Source organism: Babylonia areolata, chromosome 1, assembly GCF_041734735.1.
Source record: "Babylonia areolata isolate BAREFJ2019XMU chromosome 1, ASM4173473v1, whole genome shotgun sequence".
In the NCBI taxonomy this organism is placed as follows: Eukaryota; Metazoa; Mollusca; class Gastropoda; order Neogastropoda; family Buccinidae; genus Babylonia; species Babylonia areolata.
Window position 1 is genome coordinate 30472107 of NC_134876.1, and position 18715 is coordinate 30490821.

General features: G+C 40.3%; 1 protein-coding gene across 2 annotated transcripts in view; it reads right to left on the minus strand.

Annotated features, from left to right (window-relative positions):
• LOC143291767 (protocadherin-15-like) overlaps positions 1-14581 on the minus strand; it is a 41598-nt gene extending 27017 nt beyond the window's left edge. For both annotated transcript variants that reach the window (XM_076601911.1, XM_076601921.1), the window contains exon 1: positions 14296-14581. In XM_076601911.1, coding sequence (XP_076458026.1) covers positions 14296-14368 — 73 coding nt within the window. In that variant the 5' untranslated portion in view covers positions 14369-14581. The remainder of the gene's footprint in view (positions 1-14295) is intronic.
• Positions 14582-18715: the final 4134 nt, after the last annotated feature.

Consider the following 18715-nt stretch of genomic DNA (forward strand, 5'->3'; position numbering starts at 1 on the left):
ACAAGCACAGAATGGAAAGACTGTGGTGCAAATCAGGATTATGTGTTCACAAACAGTTGTTTAACCACGCCAAAAAAGCGGTGATAAAGATTATTCATCACGCCAGGACAGCATACTACTGTAACCAAAATCATTTATTTATTTATTTTCATATTTAATTAATTAATTATTTATTTATTATTTTTTATTATGTATTATTATTTATTTATTTATTTATTTATTTTTTCAAATATATATATATATATATATATATGTATATATATATATATGTGTGTGTGTGTGTGTGTGTGTAATTTTTTTCCCCACTTATTATTTTACTTTCTTGTTCATATGTCCCTAACACTAACAGTCTCTTCCACCCCCTTCCCTCCCTCACTCCTGCCCTCTCACCCCCTGCCCACTTTCCCTCACCCTTCCCTTTCAGAGCCCTTTCTTTCCCTCATACATTCACACTGACAGTTCTACTCACCCTGCTTCGTTTTTTTTATGTCCTTTCCTGTGACTTCTCATCATTTTCCTTTCCTGAACTTTACTCTCTCCCTCTCTGTCTGTATCTTTCTGTCTGTCACTCACTCATTTCATTTGCCTGAAGAAGAGCCTGTGGCTCGATATGTCGCCTCTTTTATCCGAAGTAAGTCGACCTTTACCAAGATTTTTTTTTAGTCTACCTCCCACTAACAAAATCAAAGAAAGCTTCTCGAGTGGTCCTTTGTTTCAGGTTGCTAACCGTTTACTTGGAATGAAAAGATCATCACCACTTCCCACAATCATTCCACTAATTGAACTTCCAAACCGTTTCCTTCAGTACTTTAAGGAAAAAGTCAGTACGAAATAACCTTGACTCATCCTTAGCAAAGTTTCCTCCTTTCAGTGAACCCTGTTTCCAAGGTCGACAACTCACCCGGTTCACTCCTGTGACTCAAGATATAGTCAAACGTACAATTCTCTCTTCTCCACTTCAAACATGTGAACTTGATCCCTTCCCTTCAAAGTTATTTATTGATTGCATTGACATCCTCTTGCCTTTCGTGACTAACATAATGAATTACTGTCTAACTTCTGGAAACTTTCCTGATTCATATAAGTGTTCTCTGGTAAAACCTCTGCTAAAGAAGCCTTCTCTTGATCCTGACGATATGAAGAACTACCGCCCTGTTTCAAATCTTCCTTTTCTGTCTAAATTGTTAGAGCGTCTCGTTCTTTAGTGACCATTTGATTCACAACAACGTACTCAGCCCTTTCCAGTCAGCATACAGACCTCATCATAGCACTGAAACCGCACTTGCAAAGATCATGGATGGTATTTTAACATCCCTTGACAATAGTAAAATCTGTGTTCTTATACTGCTTGATCTTTCTGCTGCTTTTGATACCATTGACCATACTATCTTGCTAAACAGACATAGATACTCCTTTGGCATCTCTGGCTCGGCACTGTCATGGTTCCAATCCTACCTTACAAACAGAACAGAAACAGTCACGGTAAATGGCCATCAATCTTTTCCATCAACACTCACATATGACGTTCCGCAAGGATCTGTGCTAGGACCAGTTCTGTTTATTCTTTATACTCAACCACTTTTCGATGTTGTTAAAAACCATTATGTAAATCACCATGCCTTTGCTGACGATAACCAACTCTACAAAGAAACGACTTTTTCCGATCTTGACTCTTCCATTGGGGAACTCCAACGGTGTATTGCTGACGTTAAGGCTTGGATGAATCAAAGCAAACTACAATTAATTAAATGATTGTAAAACTGAAGCTATTATTATTTCTTCAAGCAGACTGTCTATAAACAACTCATTGCCTTCCTCTCTCAAAATTGGAGATTCAGATGTAGACTTTGTATCTTCAGTGAAAAATCTGGGTGTGACATTTGATTCAAACCTCACAATGAAGAAATACGTAAACAATCTCTGCAAGGCTGCATATTTTCAAATTCAAAATATCAGTTCCATCCGACATCTCCTTACTACTCAAGCAACACAAACTCTGGTGTGCTCTGTCTTGTCCAGACTAGATTACTGCAACTCACTCCTCATTAGTTGTCCTATCTATCTATCTGTATGTATATCTATATATAAATGGGTGTATGTGTGTGTATAGATATATGTATGTATGTGAATATGTATATATATATATATATATATATATATATCTCTGTGTGTGTGTGTGTGTGTGTGTGTGTGTGTATGTGTTATGCTGAACTTCTGTTTAAATAAAGAATAGGTTTATTATTTCGTGTACAAAACGTTTCAATGCACAGTGGGCTTTTTGTTTTTGTTTTGTTTTGTGTTTTGATTACTCCTTCGTCCTTTTCTTCTTACAAACATTTTTCCCTGATTTCCCTTTTTGAATTTTTTTTTCTTTTTTTTTTTTTTTTTTTTTGCGTTCGTTTAGCTATGATGATTTGTCGTGTTGCTGTTACCTTTTTCAATGGATAAATGTTAAAAAAAAAAAAAGAAAAAAAAAAGAAAAAAAGGAACCTATACCTTGCTCAAGAAGGATACCACGACTTTCAGGAAATACCACTCTGCACTGCCCCCACCCCAGGCACACAGACATACATAGAAATCGTCAGGACTGAACGCATCTTCGCTGACATCCACCATATTACATGTAAATCTAACTCAACGTACCCGCGAGAGAAAACAAAAAGTAAGAAAGGAAGACAGAAAGTAAAGATAGAATGAAATAAAAAGAAAAGAAAAAGAAAGAAACAAGAAAAAAGAAATAAGAATCTCATTGCATCTTGTTGATGAAATCTCTTGCAAATGAAGCACCCTACAGCTTTCAATAAATAACACTGATATGCTGTCCTGTTCGTGCTCTTCAGAAACAAACAGAAAGGAAAGGAAAAGGGAGAAAGAAGAAGAAGAAGAAGAAGAAGGAGGAGGAGGAGGAGGAGGAGGAGGAGGTGGAGGAGGAGAGGAGAAGCAGGAGGAAGAGGAGGAGGAGGAGAGGAGAAGCAGGAGGAGGAGGAGGAGGAGGAGAGGAGAAGCAAGAGGAGGAGGAGGAGGAGGAGGAGGAGGAGGAGGAGAGAAGCAGGAGGAGGAGGAGGAGAGGAGGAGGAAGAAGAAGAAGAAAAAGAGGAGGAAGAGGAAGAGGAGGAGGAGGAGGAGGAGAGGAGAAGCAGGAGCAGGAGTAGGCAACATAAAAACGGCAAGGAAAACAAGATCAGAAGCAAAAAGGGAATTGAAAAGGATGAAGGAGGAGTTAGATAGAGAACAAGGGATGATAAGAAGAAGATAGTTACAGTGAGGAATACGAAGAAAAGGAAGAGAAAACAAAAACTGATCAAATTTGAGGAGGAAGGAAAGAAATAGGCGAAAACAAATTAGTGACAGAAGGTGGACACCTTGGAAAATATTTCAGAAGAAAGGAAAAGACAGAAATCTAATCCGAAACAGGCCATATCACATGCTGATCTAAGTCAGTTTTCATCTTCAGAGAAAGTAAGAAAGAAAGAAAGTAACAAAGTGAGAAAATCACTGAAGAAGAAAGAAAGAAAGAAAGAAAGAAAGGAAGGAAGAAAAAAACGAACAAAAGCAAAACCGAATACAAAAATAGCTTCATCTTGTTGTGAAGCCTCTGTAAGTTTCCATGGTTGATCAAAGTGAATCTGCTGTGGAAGTCTATTGCGAACACTGAAGTCGTCAGTGAATACAGAGATGAGAGCGCAGCCCGAAAGGCAGACGCATATAAAATACACTATGGGCAGGCAGTAGCAGATGATAGGCATCGTCTCCTCTCTTTGGGGGCATTGATGCTTCCGGTCGAGGTCCTGAAGACGCCTCTCCTCAGACGCCAGAAGAAAACCGCGCTGTTGACAGCCAGTCGTCAGGCACTGTGGTCAGAGGCAAAGGTTACCCACCCGAGGCTGATCAAAGTGAGCCGAGACCTTGCTGATGAACTATCTCACTTCTTTCAGCGTATGACCACCCCCCCAGCCCTACCCCCTTCCTGTTCTGACTCTTCTGTAGTTTCATTCTGCTTTGACTTTCTGTGTCAAGACATCAGTCTGACATTGCCTGAAATCTTGTTGGGAACATTGGTCAGGATGTGAGGTTCACACGGAAAATGAGTTCTGTAATATGAAGTTGTCGAAGGAAAACGCATGAACTAGACACATCACAGCAGAATATTATAAATAATGATTAGAAATAGAAATGATATACAGAAGACGAAGACGATGATGGTGAAAACGACAGTGGGACGAAGAAGAAGAGATAGTATTCATTATAAGTCACAAAAGCAAAGACAATGACAGATATGCAGACAGATGGCCAATCTGCCAAATGAAAAAAAAAAAATGGCGCTTCTACCCACACGTAAACCAAAACACATGTGGATCTAGCTCAAATTATTCCTTACAGTCAAGCACGTAAGAAAGAAAGAAAGGAAAGAAAGAACAACGCAACAAAAAAAAAAAAAAAAAAAAAAAAAAAAAAAAGAAAAGAAAAGAAAAAAGAAAAAAAGGAAAAGTAAAGAAAAGAGAGGAATTCACACCATGTTGTTGCCGAACCCTCTACAGGTCTTTATGCTTGATCAAAAAGCAGAGAAGACCTTGCTAATGAAGCGTTCCTCAGGTTTCCTGTTGAAAAAAAAAAATCTCTCCTTGTCCCCACTCTGTTTTTTTTCTTTCTTTTGCTTCACCCTCACGTCAAGAAACTGGTCTTGTCTCTTGTTGGAGCACTGGTCTGGATGGAATAGAAACTCTTGTGCATGCTTCTCTCTAATGTGAAACCACCAAAGAAAAAATATCATGAACCAGACGAAGTGCGCAGAGAACTAGGAATAACAGAAAGGGAAAAAGTGGCCAAAAAGGAAAGTGAATGATATCCAGGAGAAGAAGAAACAGAAGACAAAGACGAAGAAGAAGAAGAAGAAGAACAACAGCAAGAAAAAGAAGAAAAAGAAGACGAAGAAGAAGTAGAGGAGGAGGAGGAGTAGCAGAAGAAGAAGAAGAAGAATGAGAAAAACAAAGCAGCAGCAGCAAGAAGAAGAAGATGATGATGATGAAGATGATGAAGATGAAGAAGATGATGATGAAGTAGTAGTAGTGTGTAGTAGTAGTAGTAGTAGCTGTAGCATTAGCGCTAATACTAGCACTAGCAGTACTGGTAGGAATAATAGAAAACAAGAAGAAAAAGAAGAATAGGACAGAGAAGAAGACATGGTAGCAACGAAAGTAACGACGACGATGATAGAGATGAAGATAAACGGCCAGTCAGATGAACAGCCAGCCAGTCACACACATCAGAAGTTTATCCAAAGTCCCCGGCTCCCTCTCATGCATATAAACGAAACTTGCACATTTACCCAACAGACAGGCCACGTCACGTCGATTTAATTCATTCACCATGTTACAGACATGTAAATAAAGGAAAAAAAAAAAGACATGCAGTCAGAAACTGAGAAAGAAAGAAAGACATGAGGTCAGAAACCGAGAAAGAAAGAAAAACAAAAAGAAAAGAAAAGAAGGGGAAAAAAAAGAAAAAAAAAAGAAAAGAAACTCACATCATCATCTTGTTGCTGAAGCCCTGCAGGTCTTATCACTAGATAAAAAAAGAAGAAGAAAAAGAACCGAGACCTTGTTAATGAAGCATCCTGTAGCTTTCAAGGGAAACAAAAAAATAATCCATCCTGTTCTCGCTTTTTTTGTTGTTGTTGTTGTATTTTTTTGGGGTTCTGCTCCATCTTCCTGTGTCAATACACTGGTCTGACATTCCCTGAACTCTTGCTGGGATCATTGGTCACAATGTAGCGGTCACACGGAAACTCTTTAACACGCTTGTCTCCACTGTGAATGGGCAAGGGAAAAAAACGTATGTGTCAGATGATGCAGAAAATAGAACTAACAGACAGAAAAAGAAGAAAAAGAAGAAGAAAAAGAAGAAGAAGAAGAAGAAGAAGAAGAAGAAGAAGAAGGTGGTGGTGGAAGAGGAGGAGAAGATAAGGAAGAGGAGGAGGAACGGAAGACGACGACGAAGAAGAAGAAGAATGACGAAGAGGAGGAGGAGAAAGCGAAGGAAAGCACGGTGGCAGGGGAAAGGAAACGTATAAAAAATGGAGGACGCAATGATCATGACAGACACATAAGCAGACTGCTAGACGGCAAGATTGAGACGGACAGGAATACAATACAAAAAAAATATCCTGACTTCCTTGTATTTTTTTCTCTCCCACACAAGTCTGGCAAGTCCACCTACACACAGACCACATTGCAGGTGGATGTCATTCAATTTGTCTTCCTAAAAAACAACAGCAACAACAACAAAAACCAAGAAGAAAATCGAGAAAGAAAGAAAGAAAGAAAAAAAGACGAGAACGAGAGAAAGAAAGAGCAAAGGAGAACCCCCCCCCAAAAAAAAACAAAAAAAACAAAAAAAACAAAAAACAAAAACAAAAACAACAAAAAAACCAAAAAAAAACCCCCAAAAAACCCAAAACAAAAACAAAACAAAAAAAAAAAGAAAAAAGAAGAAGAAAAAACAAACACTAAATAAGGAATGAAAGACGGAAAAGAAAAGGAAAGAAACTTAGAAAGAAAGAACACAAAAACACTTGCTCCATCTTGTTGATGAAGCCTTTACAGGTTTTAACGCTTGATGAAACGAGGGGTGACCTTGCTAACGAAGCATCTAACAGCATTTTGGAAGTAAAACACTCGAACCCTGAACTCTTGAAGGGAACATTGGTCAGGATGGGGGAGGTCACACGGAAACTCTTTAACATGCTCGTCTCCATTGTGAATGGACAGAGGGAAAATGCAACTAAGTCTTAGAAGAAGAAGAAGAAGAAGAAGAAGAAGAAGAAGAAGAAGAAGAAGAAGAAGGAGGAGGAGGAGGAGGAGGAGGAGGAGGAGAAGAAGGGGAGGGGGAAGAGGAGGAGGAGGAGGAGGAGAAAGAGGGGAGGGGAGGAGGAGGAGGAGAAGGAAGAGGAGGAGGAGAAAGAGGGGGAGGAGGAGGAGGAGGAGGAGAAGAAGGAGGAGTTCAGGAAGAAGTTTTTGTCTAACCTTACAATTTCAGCTGGAGGAGCAAAAAGAAAAGACATACATATCAGTGGGAATTTTTTTTTCCTGTTGCGTGTCTGTTTATGTATTTCATACACTTGTTACGTGTCTTTTATATCTATCTATTTTTTGTTATATACAACCATTCAACCATCACCGACCAGATATAATCACAACTCTGCACAAAAAAATGCATCTATCACATATCGATCCGAACCGACAACTGTAGAAGAAAAGGAATAAAACACCAAAAACAACAACAACAACAACAAAAATAAGAACAAGAAAAAACAGAAACAAACCTCGTAGCTAGCAGCTGAAGCCCAAGATGTTAGCTGTTGAGAAAAACAGCAGTATCCATGCTAATGAGGCGTCACACAGATGCAGAAAAGAAGAAGAAGAAGAAGAAGAAGAAGAAAAAGCCAGCTCCTGCTGATGCCCTTCATATTTTTGTTGAGCCACCTCTCTCTCTCTCTCTATGTGGTTGAAAAACAACAACCACTACCACCACCTACCATTACATTTTCAAGCTCTTATTCGAACATTGATGAGAATGAAGGGGTAGAACGGAAACTCTTTAGCGTGCTTCTCTCTAATGTGCTGAAGCAGCCGCACGTGGGAGAAAAAACAACAGCAAAAAAACACCCCCAAAACAAGCTAATAGAAATTTATGGAAAGGACGAAAAAGAAGACGACGAAAGACAGGAAAACAAAGAAGAAGAAAAAGAAGAAGAGGAGGAGGAGGAGGAGGAGGAGGAAGAAGAAGAAGAAGAAGAGGAGGAGGAGCAGGAGGAGGAGGAGCAGGAAGAAGAAGAAGAAGAAGAAGGGGATGTTGAAGTGGAAAGATAGAGGAGATGGATGGACGTGGTGAAGACCTCCATTCAAGGAAGGACGGACGCCCACTCAGTCTGGCTCCACCGCAAAGCTGTTCCTGTCGTCAGAAGGAGGCACGGGGTGGGGGTAGGGGGAAGGGTTAGTAGGTGGTGTCCTGCGTATTTACAGTCAGAGCAGGCACCACTGGGGACACCAGCCAAGTGACTCAGCAACACTGCAGAAGCTCCTCTAGTGTGTGGTCTTTTGGCGACTAGCACCGAAAGCTTTTTTAAGGGGGTAATGTGCCTTTTTTCAGTCGTTCGTCTTCAAGGTTTGGACAGTACACAGAAAACAAAATACAGATTAATCATATGATGAATATTTACGCATGTAACATGGACACACATATCAATACAAACACATACTAAAGTACATATATTATCAATCCCGAAATAATTATTAATGCCTCAATATCAAAACCCATCATATCAATGCAAACACATCAAATAATTACAACGTCGAGATTGACCATCCAAATGTAGCCCTTCCTTTTTATCTATGCGTTTTTCCTCATAGAACCCATACTAATTTTTAATTGATTAATGAGCATTTGGACCGATGATGGACGTTTTCCGTATATTTATTGCTCAGATACATATTTTGCGAGTGAAAGTATCATGTCTTCATTTTTCTGTCATCAGTATGCCGAACAAATCTTTTCTCTGCGCTGGAGCTGTATTGAAAATGGTACAGTTTTTTTTCTTCACAATTCATCGAATCTTTTGCAGTCAAATATGAAATGATTTTCAACTTCTGAGCTTTCGCCACACATTAGGCAAGGAGATGTTGCTACGTCTGAATCGAACCATCTTCTGTTGGCATTCAGTCCAAGTGCTCTCAATCTGAGCTTCGCAAAGCAAATTGTATGCCTTTTATTTGTTATAAACTTAATATACTTATCTGTTTGAAATACTGATTTAAATGAATGGAACTATTTATACCTATCATTGCTCTCTGTTTCTCCGTGTCAGTTTTATTTGTAACATGCTGTAAGTCTATCTTTAAATTCCGATACAAAGCCGCTCTCTTGCACTACTCCTTGGCGCATCCAAACAAGACCGAATCCATGTTCCGTTAGTGTTTTCGTGATGTGGAATACCCAGTTCTGTTTGCCCTTCTCTTGCAGCAGCAGGATCTCGTATGCTTGTCTACACGATAGTGATATTGGCAGATTTGTTAGTTTGAGCCAAGATTTTATGCATTTTACAATTGATCTAATATGCAATGGGTACCTACCGGTTTCGCCATACATTATAGTGTTTGATGAGTGTAATGGGACACCAAGAAAGCGCTTCTTTGCAAATGTATGTACCTTTTCCATTTGGTTATTTGACATGAATCCCCACATTTCCGCTCCATAGTTCAAGGCTGGTTCAATTTGTGTCGAAAAGTTTCCAGAAAAGCTGTGCGTCAGTCGAACGCAGTCTCCTGAGTGATTTTATAATTTGGATTAAAACTTTTTTTCCCCTTGACAGAGACAGAGTGAAGGAAAGAGGGAGAAAGGGATATCATGAAACTTGGAAATTTATGACTCACACCTGCATACACAAACCCAAAATATATTCTCGAGGCTTTCTACCATTTTAAAAGCATTTTGCTGCTGCTTTGTGCAGAGGACAAAGACGACCATGGCCCAATTCAAACTCATGCCTCCACAATTATGAACCGAAGCGCCATGTGCCTTTGTCGTCAGCTAGTTAAGACCTCTTCATTGCTTAGTTGCTCAATAGTTTTCGCGTTTTGCTAGGCATGATAATATATCCAGAACGCAATTGGGAAATAGAGAATGTTCTTTGTGGTTTTGTTTGTTTGCTAGGCTGACAGATTGACCGAGATACGCCAAGGAAAGAAACAGAAAAACGGAGGAGCAAAACAATTCAGTCTTTTTTTATGCTTATTATTTGTCCTCTTGCTATATCCTAAGCAATGATGAATTAAGAACTTGTGTCGTATGGAGCCTCCCACAAACTTGCGCATTTGTTCATTCACCTGTTCATTCACAAGCTTACTGACACGAACTGTGTCATCTACAGTGCCTACAAACGGTGAGGTTTTTGACTTTTCGCATTCGTTATCAGCTGCGTCTGGTGTTAACAACTTACTTTATACACTATGTCCATTAAGTAATTTTTCGTTAATTGTATTTGACCTATGTGAAGTTCTCACCCTTGATTCCATTCTCAATCTGTCATGTTTCCCCCAACTCACCACACACACACACACACACACACACACACACAACACACACACACACACACACACACACACAAACACACACACACACACACACACACACACACACACACACACACACTCCTCTCCCACCTTTTTCTTTATGTATCATTTCAACGATAACATTCAACCGTGAAACCCAATGTTTTTATTAGATGCTTACCTTCACCAGTATCTTACGTTCCACCCCCCCCCCCCCGCCCCCTTTCCTTCATTTCAAATCTGCCATTCATTGTATTATTTTATCTATTTATTTATCTACTTATTCGTCTACTTGCAAGAACAAAAACAAAACAAATAAAAACAACATCATTTTTGCGATCGAGTAGCCTTGTTGGTAGGATGGTTCTTTCTTTACTTTAACGTCTTTTCACTATAAGTGATGATAGACGAAGATAGGGAAAAAAACTGCTAGGGAGGGGAAAAAAATTGGTGGATTATTTGTTTGAAACAGACATATTTACATTTTACTTTGAAAGTTTTATAAAATGTTTTCTAAGCAATGCGATTGATGAAACATGCAGAGAACCTGAAATGCGTAACAATAAAACTCATCTGACATTCATATTCTCTGGTTGGTAAGATCACTTTCACGAACAATGGAGTTAAGGAAATTGGTAGTCGGTTCATATTATTGACCTGGATCTTTTCAAATTCCATAAAATATCTCTAGAGACTGCTCTATGATAAACTGTCACCCCCCTCGCTCTCTGACTCAGCGAGAAGAGTTTACCACAGCGAGAGAAATAGAGAGGAGGTGGTGGAAATTGGCTGTCGTTTCCCATATCGATCTTTCCACCAACTGGCTTCGAAAGCCAATTTTTCCTTCGGTCTCTTTTCTTTTCTTACACACACACACACACACACACACACACACACACACACACATATATATGTCTATGCGTCTGTGATGTTTTGGTGGGATTGTTGTTCTTGCTGATGATGATGATAATGATGATGATGATGATGATGATGATGATGTGTGTGTGTGTGTGTGTGTGTGTGTGTGTGTGTTTATATACATGCATACATACATGTGCTTGTGTATGTGTGCATGTGCGTGCGTGTATGTACGCGCCTATATATATATATATATATATATATATATGATTGGGAATACGCGCGTGCACACGCATGTGTATGCGTTTTGTCAATCCATTCCTACACTGCAGTATAAATTGCACAGTGCACTGTACTTTTCTCTGTCCGCCCCTGTCTCTCTCTCTCTGTCTCTCTCACTGAGCACGCTTAGGTTTGTGAGCGCCCATATCAATGTGCGCACGTGCGTGCGAGCGTGTGCGTAGATATATGCACGCCAATGCATATCATTATAGGCCTTTGATCGCTGCAACGGAAAGGTAATTCAATACCTGTCGTTCCCTTCTGTGTCCACGGTCATGGTAGGCCCAGTATTACAGACGGCAGGCCATAACATTCAAATGCGAACGAGATTATTTTCCCCTCTGCCACAGTCCAAACCGAAAGCCTGAAAATGTGGACCCGTGAATAACCCGCGGCACGTTTATTGTTTTGATCAATAATCTCTAGGATTCTTACTCAACTTTCGATAGCGGTTTTTGAGTGAGACAGCATTGGATTGTGATTAGATTCCATGGCGAAAGGAAAGCCACTATATTTATTAGCAGGTGGTGTCCTTTACACACTGCCATTGTCGTGTGTGTGTGTGTGTGTGTGTGTGTGTGTGTGTGTGTGTGTGTGTGTGTGTGTGTGTGTGTGCGTGTGTGTGTGTGTGTGTGTGTGTGTGTGTGTGTGTGTGTGTGTGTGTGTGTGTGTGAGAGAGAGAGAGAGAGAAGAGAGAGAGAGAGAAATCTTCAAGTTCCAACCGGGTGTTTGCTCTGCTCTTGTGGTTTGACAAGAAATGTCTGACGGCCACTGTGTATCCCCACAAGAAACTAACGATTATTCCGTTTTTAGACAAGAAATCTGTCAACCACCAATCTGTCTCTCTCTTGCAGAAAGAATGGGAAATCATGAATGTGAACAGAGAATTCGATTACGCTCACGATGAAGACGAATGTTCAACACAGCTTCTTGTTGTTGTCGTCATGCAGAGTTGATTTCATACGAAATGGATACAGCAACAGGTGAGAATTACAATAACAACAAAATTAGATGATAATGAGCAAGGGAAGTGCGTGCATGCGGCCGGTGTGTGTGTGTGTGTGTGTGTGTGTGTGTGTGTGTGTGTGTGTGTGTGTGTGTGCAGAGAGAGAGAGAGAGAGAGAGAGAGAGAGAGAGAGAGAGAGAGAGAGAGAGAGAGAGAGAGAGTATGCACAGAACTATGCATATCCTCATCATAGTTCGTGAGTGTTTGGTGTCATTTTCATATAAAACCTTCCAGGTAACAGACCAGCTGAGCAGCACACAAATAAACCAAAGCAACATGTTGTCAGTGGAAAACATGAGATGATATGATTCACATATGGTATCATTCGACACTTAATTGTGTTTATGCAATGCCCAGAATAACTGCAGAATAACCCCCCCTCCCCCCCCCCCACCTCTATCTCTCCGCCCTGTAACACAAACACCCGACACAAAAAATGCAAACAAAAATCCTGAAGACGATACCAACCCCAAAAAAGCCCACGGGGACTGTCATTGAGCACCATGGAAATGTACTATGAAACAAACCTGCACGACACAGGCACACAAACAGACACACACACACAGACACACACACACACAAACACATCATTTAAATCAATCAAACATGGAGTACCACAGGGATCCATCTTAGGGTCAATATTGTTTTCTATTTATGTTAGTGACTTGCCTTGTTCCATGACATGTAAATGTGAAATGTTCGCAGATGACACCTCATTTCATTCCAGCAATTCAGATACATGCAAACTCACAGATGATCTTCAAGACAACATTCAGAGACTTAGTGACTGAACACAATTAAATCAAGTGTCCTTAAACACACAGAAAACTAAATGCATGTATGTGGCTGCACGACAAAAAGGACAAAGGATGAAACACATATTCAAACCACTTTTCCAAGGCGTAAACAGAATTGAAGAGGCAGAATCACATAAGATTTTGGGCGTCTTTATTGACAAAAATATCTCTTGGACTGACCATATGACTTACTTAGTAAAACGTCTCTCCAGCCAAATACGTCAATTAGCAAAAATAAAAAAAGATCCTTGGCCTTGACGTTCATTCACGAAAGCTTTTTTTCTGTGCACATGTCCTGCCAATTATCGATTATGCGTCAACTCTATGGGACAACCGCAGCAATACAAACTTAACATTTATTCATCGTATGTATAAAAGAGCGTTAAAATTAGTATTGTTGAAGTCAAGCTCTCTGATCCATACTGATTATAAACTACTTAATGTATTATCTTTCCACAACAGGCTGTTCTTCAACAAGGCTGTTTGCATGCATAATGTGATATATGGAAATGCTCCCAAAAAGATTACAGAAACTTTTAAAACTAATGACCACAGACACAATCATCTGTTATCTATACCCAGACCTAGAAATAACCTTCATAAACCCAGCTTCCTATACTCTGGTGGAAGCTTATGGAAGAACCTGCCACTCATTTTAAAGAATATAAAGAATAAGAATGTGTTTAGGAAAAATCTGAAAAATCATCTTATTAACTGTGCAATTGATGAACAATAACACAAATATGTATCTATTAGCTGCCACCTAAATTATTGTTTGTGAAATGGTTTTTGTATGTTTTGGCTGGCGGTTTACTTGTGTTATATGAGGGTGTGTGTGAATCCTACAGTGTATTTCATTATCTCGCGATTCTAGCATGTATGTTTTTTTTTTTTCCTTTTTTCCCTTCTATGTTTCTCCTCTTTTTTCTTTTCTTTCTTATTTATATTTACATTTGTTTTGTTTATTTTCTATTATCTAGATGGCTTGATGTAAAAAAAAAAAAAAGCAGTTGTTGCTTATTCAATTACCATCTTGAAATAAAAATGTTGACTTGACTTGACACACACACGTACACACTCACACACACATGTATTGTCATCATTTATGTTGAGATAACAATTGATCGCATTATGTGCACAAAATTATGCTCTTTATGAAAAATTATTATCATTATTATTATCATTATCATTTTATCATTATTATTATCATCATCATTATTATCATTGTCATTGTTATTCCACTTACCCGTGAGATAGATGTGGAGAGTGTACAAAAATACACAGTGTAGTAAACTCAGCAGGTGCAATTTATTCCTCATGATGGACTAGGAACCGAGTACAGAGTTTTACAGTCAGTGAAGGGCACACCACGCCAATTTGACCAACTCAAGTCTTGCCCCAAGAACCTCACAGCTTTGTAGGAATCTCAGCGCTCGGTTATTTTACACCCTCATACCACACACCCCCGGGGTAACGTTTTCCTCACAGTTGATGACTGTATCTGGGTGACATTTCAAGCACACGCTTATGCACTGGTACGAGGGTATATATATATATATTTTTTCTTCTTCTTCTTCACGGTTTATGTGCTCATTTCAAGCACCATTATTGTCCACCTGTGTGATTTTGCTAGGTAGCGTTGCAGACCTTGTTGGCAGTTTGCCAAGTTCGGCGCGCGTTTCACTGCAAATGCGTCTGTGGCTCAACAAAAGCGGAAACATTCTATACCCAGCGATAAGCAGTGTTCGAAGTCTGATATATATATATACGATAAGGTGGAGGGAGTGGGGAAGAGTGTGCCTGCGTGTGTGTGTGTGTGTGTGTGTGTGTGTGTGGAGGGGGGCCAGGGGGAGGGGGTTAAAGGGGAGGGATAAGTTAGGGACAGTTTGACAAGCTTAGATACAGCGGTGTTCTTTGGGGTTTATAGAGAACGTGTTTTTGTTTCATCTTCTCTGTCAAGTTAGGCTGTATAACTTTTGGAAAACATTTGTTTCTAGATAGAACTCTCTTTATTATTATATCAAGATCAAATATTTTTCGTGTTGTGGCGAACACTGCCAACAAATAAATCAGTCCTGAGGTTCAGATGTGTTCTATCTTGTTCTAAATATCATTGTATTCAAGTTCAAATGTGTTCTAACGTGCTCTAAATATCACTGTCTCGAGGTTCAAATGCGTTCTTTCAATTTCGGAATGATTGTCTGGATTTATTTTCATAATGCAATATGCAAATCTAACCGTACATGCATGTCGATTTAAGAATAGGTTACAACAGATTATAGCTAAAATGATATTGCGAGTTTTTATGGTGTTAATTTTCAGCGATGAAGTTGAAAGAACAGAGGATCCTTAACATACTGAGGCTTGATTCCACCAGTCTGAAGGGCTTTTTTTTTGCAGTTACCACACCACTGTCATTTGTCCAACCTTTCACTCACGCGTCCTTTCAGGGGCATCCATTAGGGGAAAAGAAAAACAACCAACGAAACAAACAAAAAAACAAAAACAAACGCGCTATTCGCATACGCATAAAATTGTCTCCCCATCTCTCGCTCTTCATCTTTTTCGTGAACACACACACACACACCGCGCATATGCGCACGAGCACACACACATATAATAAACATTCGCACGCGCGCATGCACACACACACACACACACACACACACACACACACACACACGCATATATATATATATAAACGCACGCACGCACGCACGTGCGCACATGTAAACGCATGTACATACGCGAAATAAAAATAACGTGATGATACTTTTTAGTCCAAAAATTATAATTGTATAAGACGTACACTCTTCAAACATGCTGTGTGGAGGTCTCAATAAAAATACATCAGTTAAAAAACAACAACAACAACCAAAAAAACAACAACAACAAAACAAAAACAACAACAAAAAAAACCCAACCCCCCCACACCCCCCTCCAAAAAAAAAACCCCACGTGAAACGAGCAAGAAAGGAAGTAAGCAAGCGCACAAACCAGGCGGCAAGTTGACCGTTGAGACCCCGAGACACAATCAGTCAGCAAGTCGGCCTCAATTTGTGTTCTGTCATGTCGTCGTCTGAATGAGTCTGTACCTCGACTGTATTTTTCACGTTGCTGGGAATAGAGCCTGCCTTCACACATACACATGGCGATTTGTACACACACACACACACACATACACACACACACACACGCCCGCAAACATACAAACACACACACACACACACACACACACGCGCGCACACATGCACGTACACACAAGCACACACACACATACAAGCACCCCCCCCCCTCCCACACCCCCCTCCTCCTTGTCAGCCTTAATTATTTTCCTATCAGGCGATCAGAACGCTACCTTAATAGTCATACTGAAGTGGCCTATGCCACAACCAGTCGAAGCGGAGCCAGAGTTTTGGCATTGACTCATACTCTCCATTTCTTATCGTTTAAGAAAGAATGACTCCTTACAATAACAACCAAAGAATTATGAACACAGTACCCATGAAAGTTGTTCCTTCGAATCCCAGCCAGAGCTTGATACTTAAGTTCGCAGTATACAGCCCTGCATTGTGTTTTCTGTTAATTGTTAAGGCTTAATGATACTCACACAATAAACTACAGATCACCCCCACCACCCCCACGCCCCCGAAAAAACCGAACAAACACACACACACACACACACACACACAAACCCATCACCGTGGTCTTATGACTGATAAGTTCTTCAAAGGACAACATTCGGAGTGGAGTGTTGATCTAGAGGTAATGCGTCCGCCTAGGAAGCGAGAGAATCTGAGCGCACTGGTTCGAATCCCATAGTCGCCTGTATTTTCTCCCCCTCCATGAGACCTTGAGTGGTGGTCTGGACGCTAGTCATTCAGATGAGACGATAAACTGAGGTCCCGTGTGTAGCATGCGCATGCAAAAGAACCCACGGCAACAAAAAGGGTTGTCCTCGGCAAAATTCTGTCGAAAAATCCACTTCGATGGGAAAACAAATAAAACTGCAGGCAGAAAAAATACACAAAAAAAGAAAAGAAAAAAAAAAGGTGGTACTTTCAGTGTAGCGATGCTCTCTCCCTAGGGAGAGCAGCCCGGATTTCACATCTGTTGTGACAAAAAGAGTAATACAATACAATACAATTATGATTTTAACAATAAAGTAATTGATTTTCTTCATGAAAAGATAATCGTTTATCAAAAGCACTTTTTAAACATCAGTAAACAGAACAATTAATTTTTGGTGACACAACGGCTGTGTTGAAAGGAAATAATGATAACGATAATGGTGAGAGAAAAAAACTCTCCAAAGATGTTTACTATTACTACTACTATTACTTCGTGACATTTACTACCAGTGCGGCACCGGTCGTGTGGATGTTAAACGTGGCAATTTTTTTTATAACTTTTTGTCATGCGCATGTGCGATACAGTTTCTTCGCACATGTATCTTTTGAAGAAGAAGAGGACGACGAAGACCATTTCCACAACCAAAATTATAATTCATACTTTCATAAACAAAGACAATAATCCACAAAACCAAAGTGGTTCTACATAGCTCAATCATTATTTTCTCTTACATTGACATCAGCACCACTCTGTTTTTAAGGAAACTTAATGGTGTTAGAATCACATGCCACATACAACTTCCCCCCCCCCCACAACACCCCCCACCCCCTCCCCGGATAAAATCTCCGTGCGGTTGACAGAACGGAATAAGGGAAATGAATCGTCGAAAAGTAAGGCGAGAAAGATAGGGCAGTGAAATCAATCAACGAGTCGAAGTTTGGAGGGCGAGGAGGTGTGGGTGTGGAGGGTGGGTGGTGGTGGATTAAGCGGCGTGAGACCAGTACTGAGTTTGTTATCTTTGGGAACAGTGACTTGTTACTAGTAAGGGGGTGTCGATGGCAGTGGTAAAGGTCGTGGTGGTCGTGGTATTGGACGTGGTGATGGATGAGGCGTGTGGAGTGTACGTGTATGAGTGAGCACGTTTTCGCGTGCATGTGTGCGTGCATGCGTGCGTTGCGTTGCACACTTGCGTTTGTGTGTGTGTGCGCACGCGCAGTTATTATTTAGTGGATGAGGGGACTAGGGGGGGGGGGGGGGGCGGAGAGAGAGAGAGAGAGAGAGAGAGAGAGAGAGAGAGAGAGAGAACATATATGCGGCACACACAGATACACACACACACACACACTCAAACACACACACACACACACTCACACACACACACACACACACACACACACACACACACACACACACACAGTGCTTGTCACATATTATGATGTTGTATAAGCACTATATAATGTGGCACAGAAGATCGACAATAACGACTCCAAAGGTTAAGCAGCAGGGCAACTTTCTTTTCTGTTTGCTTATTTCTTTCCCCCTTCTTTCCATCCATTCCTCTTTCTTTTTTTGCTTTCTTTCTTTCCTTCCTTCCTTCTTCTTTTTCTATTTTTTTCTTTCTATTCTTTCTTTGGCGCCCTGTTCTGTTTCTGTTCTTTCTTTCCATTCTTTCCCTTTTCCTCCTCCTCCTCCTCCTCCTCCTCAATGTTCTTTTTTTTAAAATTTATTTCCTCTTCTTGCTCTTTTTATTCTTTCTTCCACCGTCTCTGTCTTTTCTCCTCCTCCTTCTCCTCCTCCTCCTCCTCCTCCTTCTT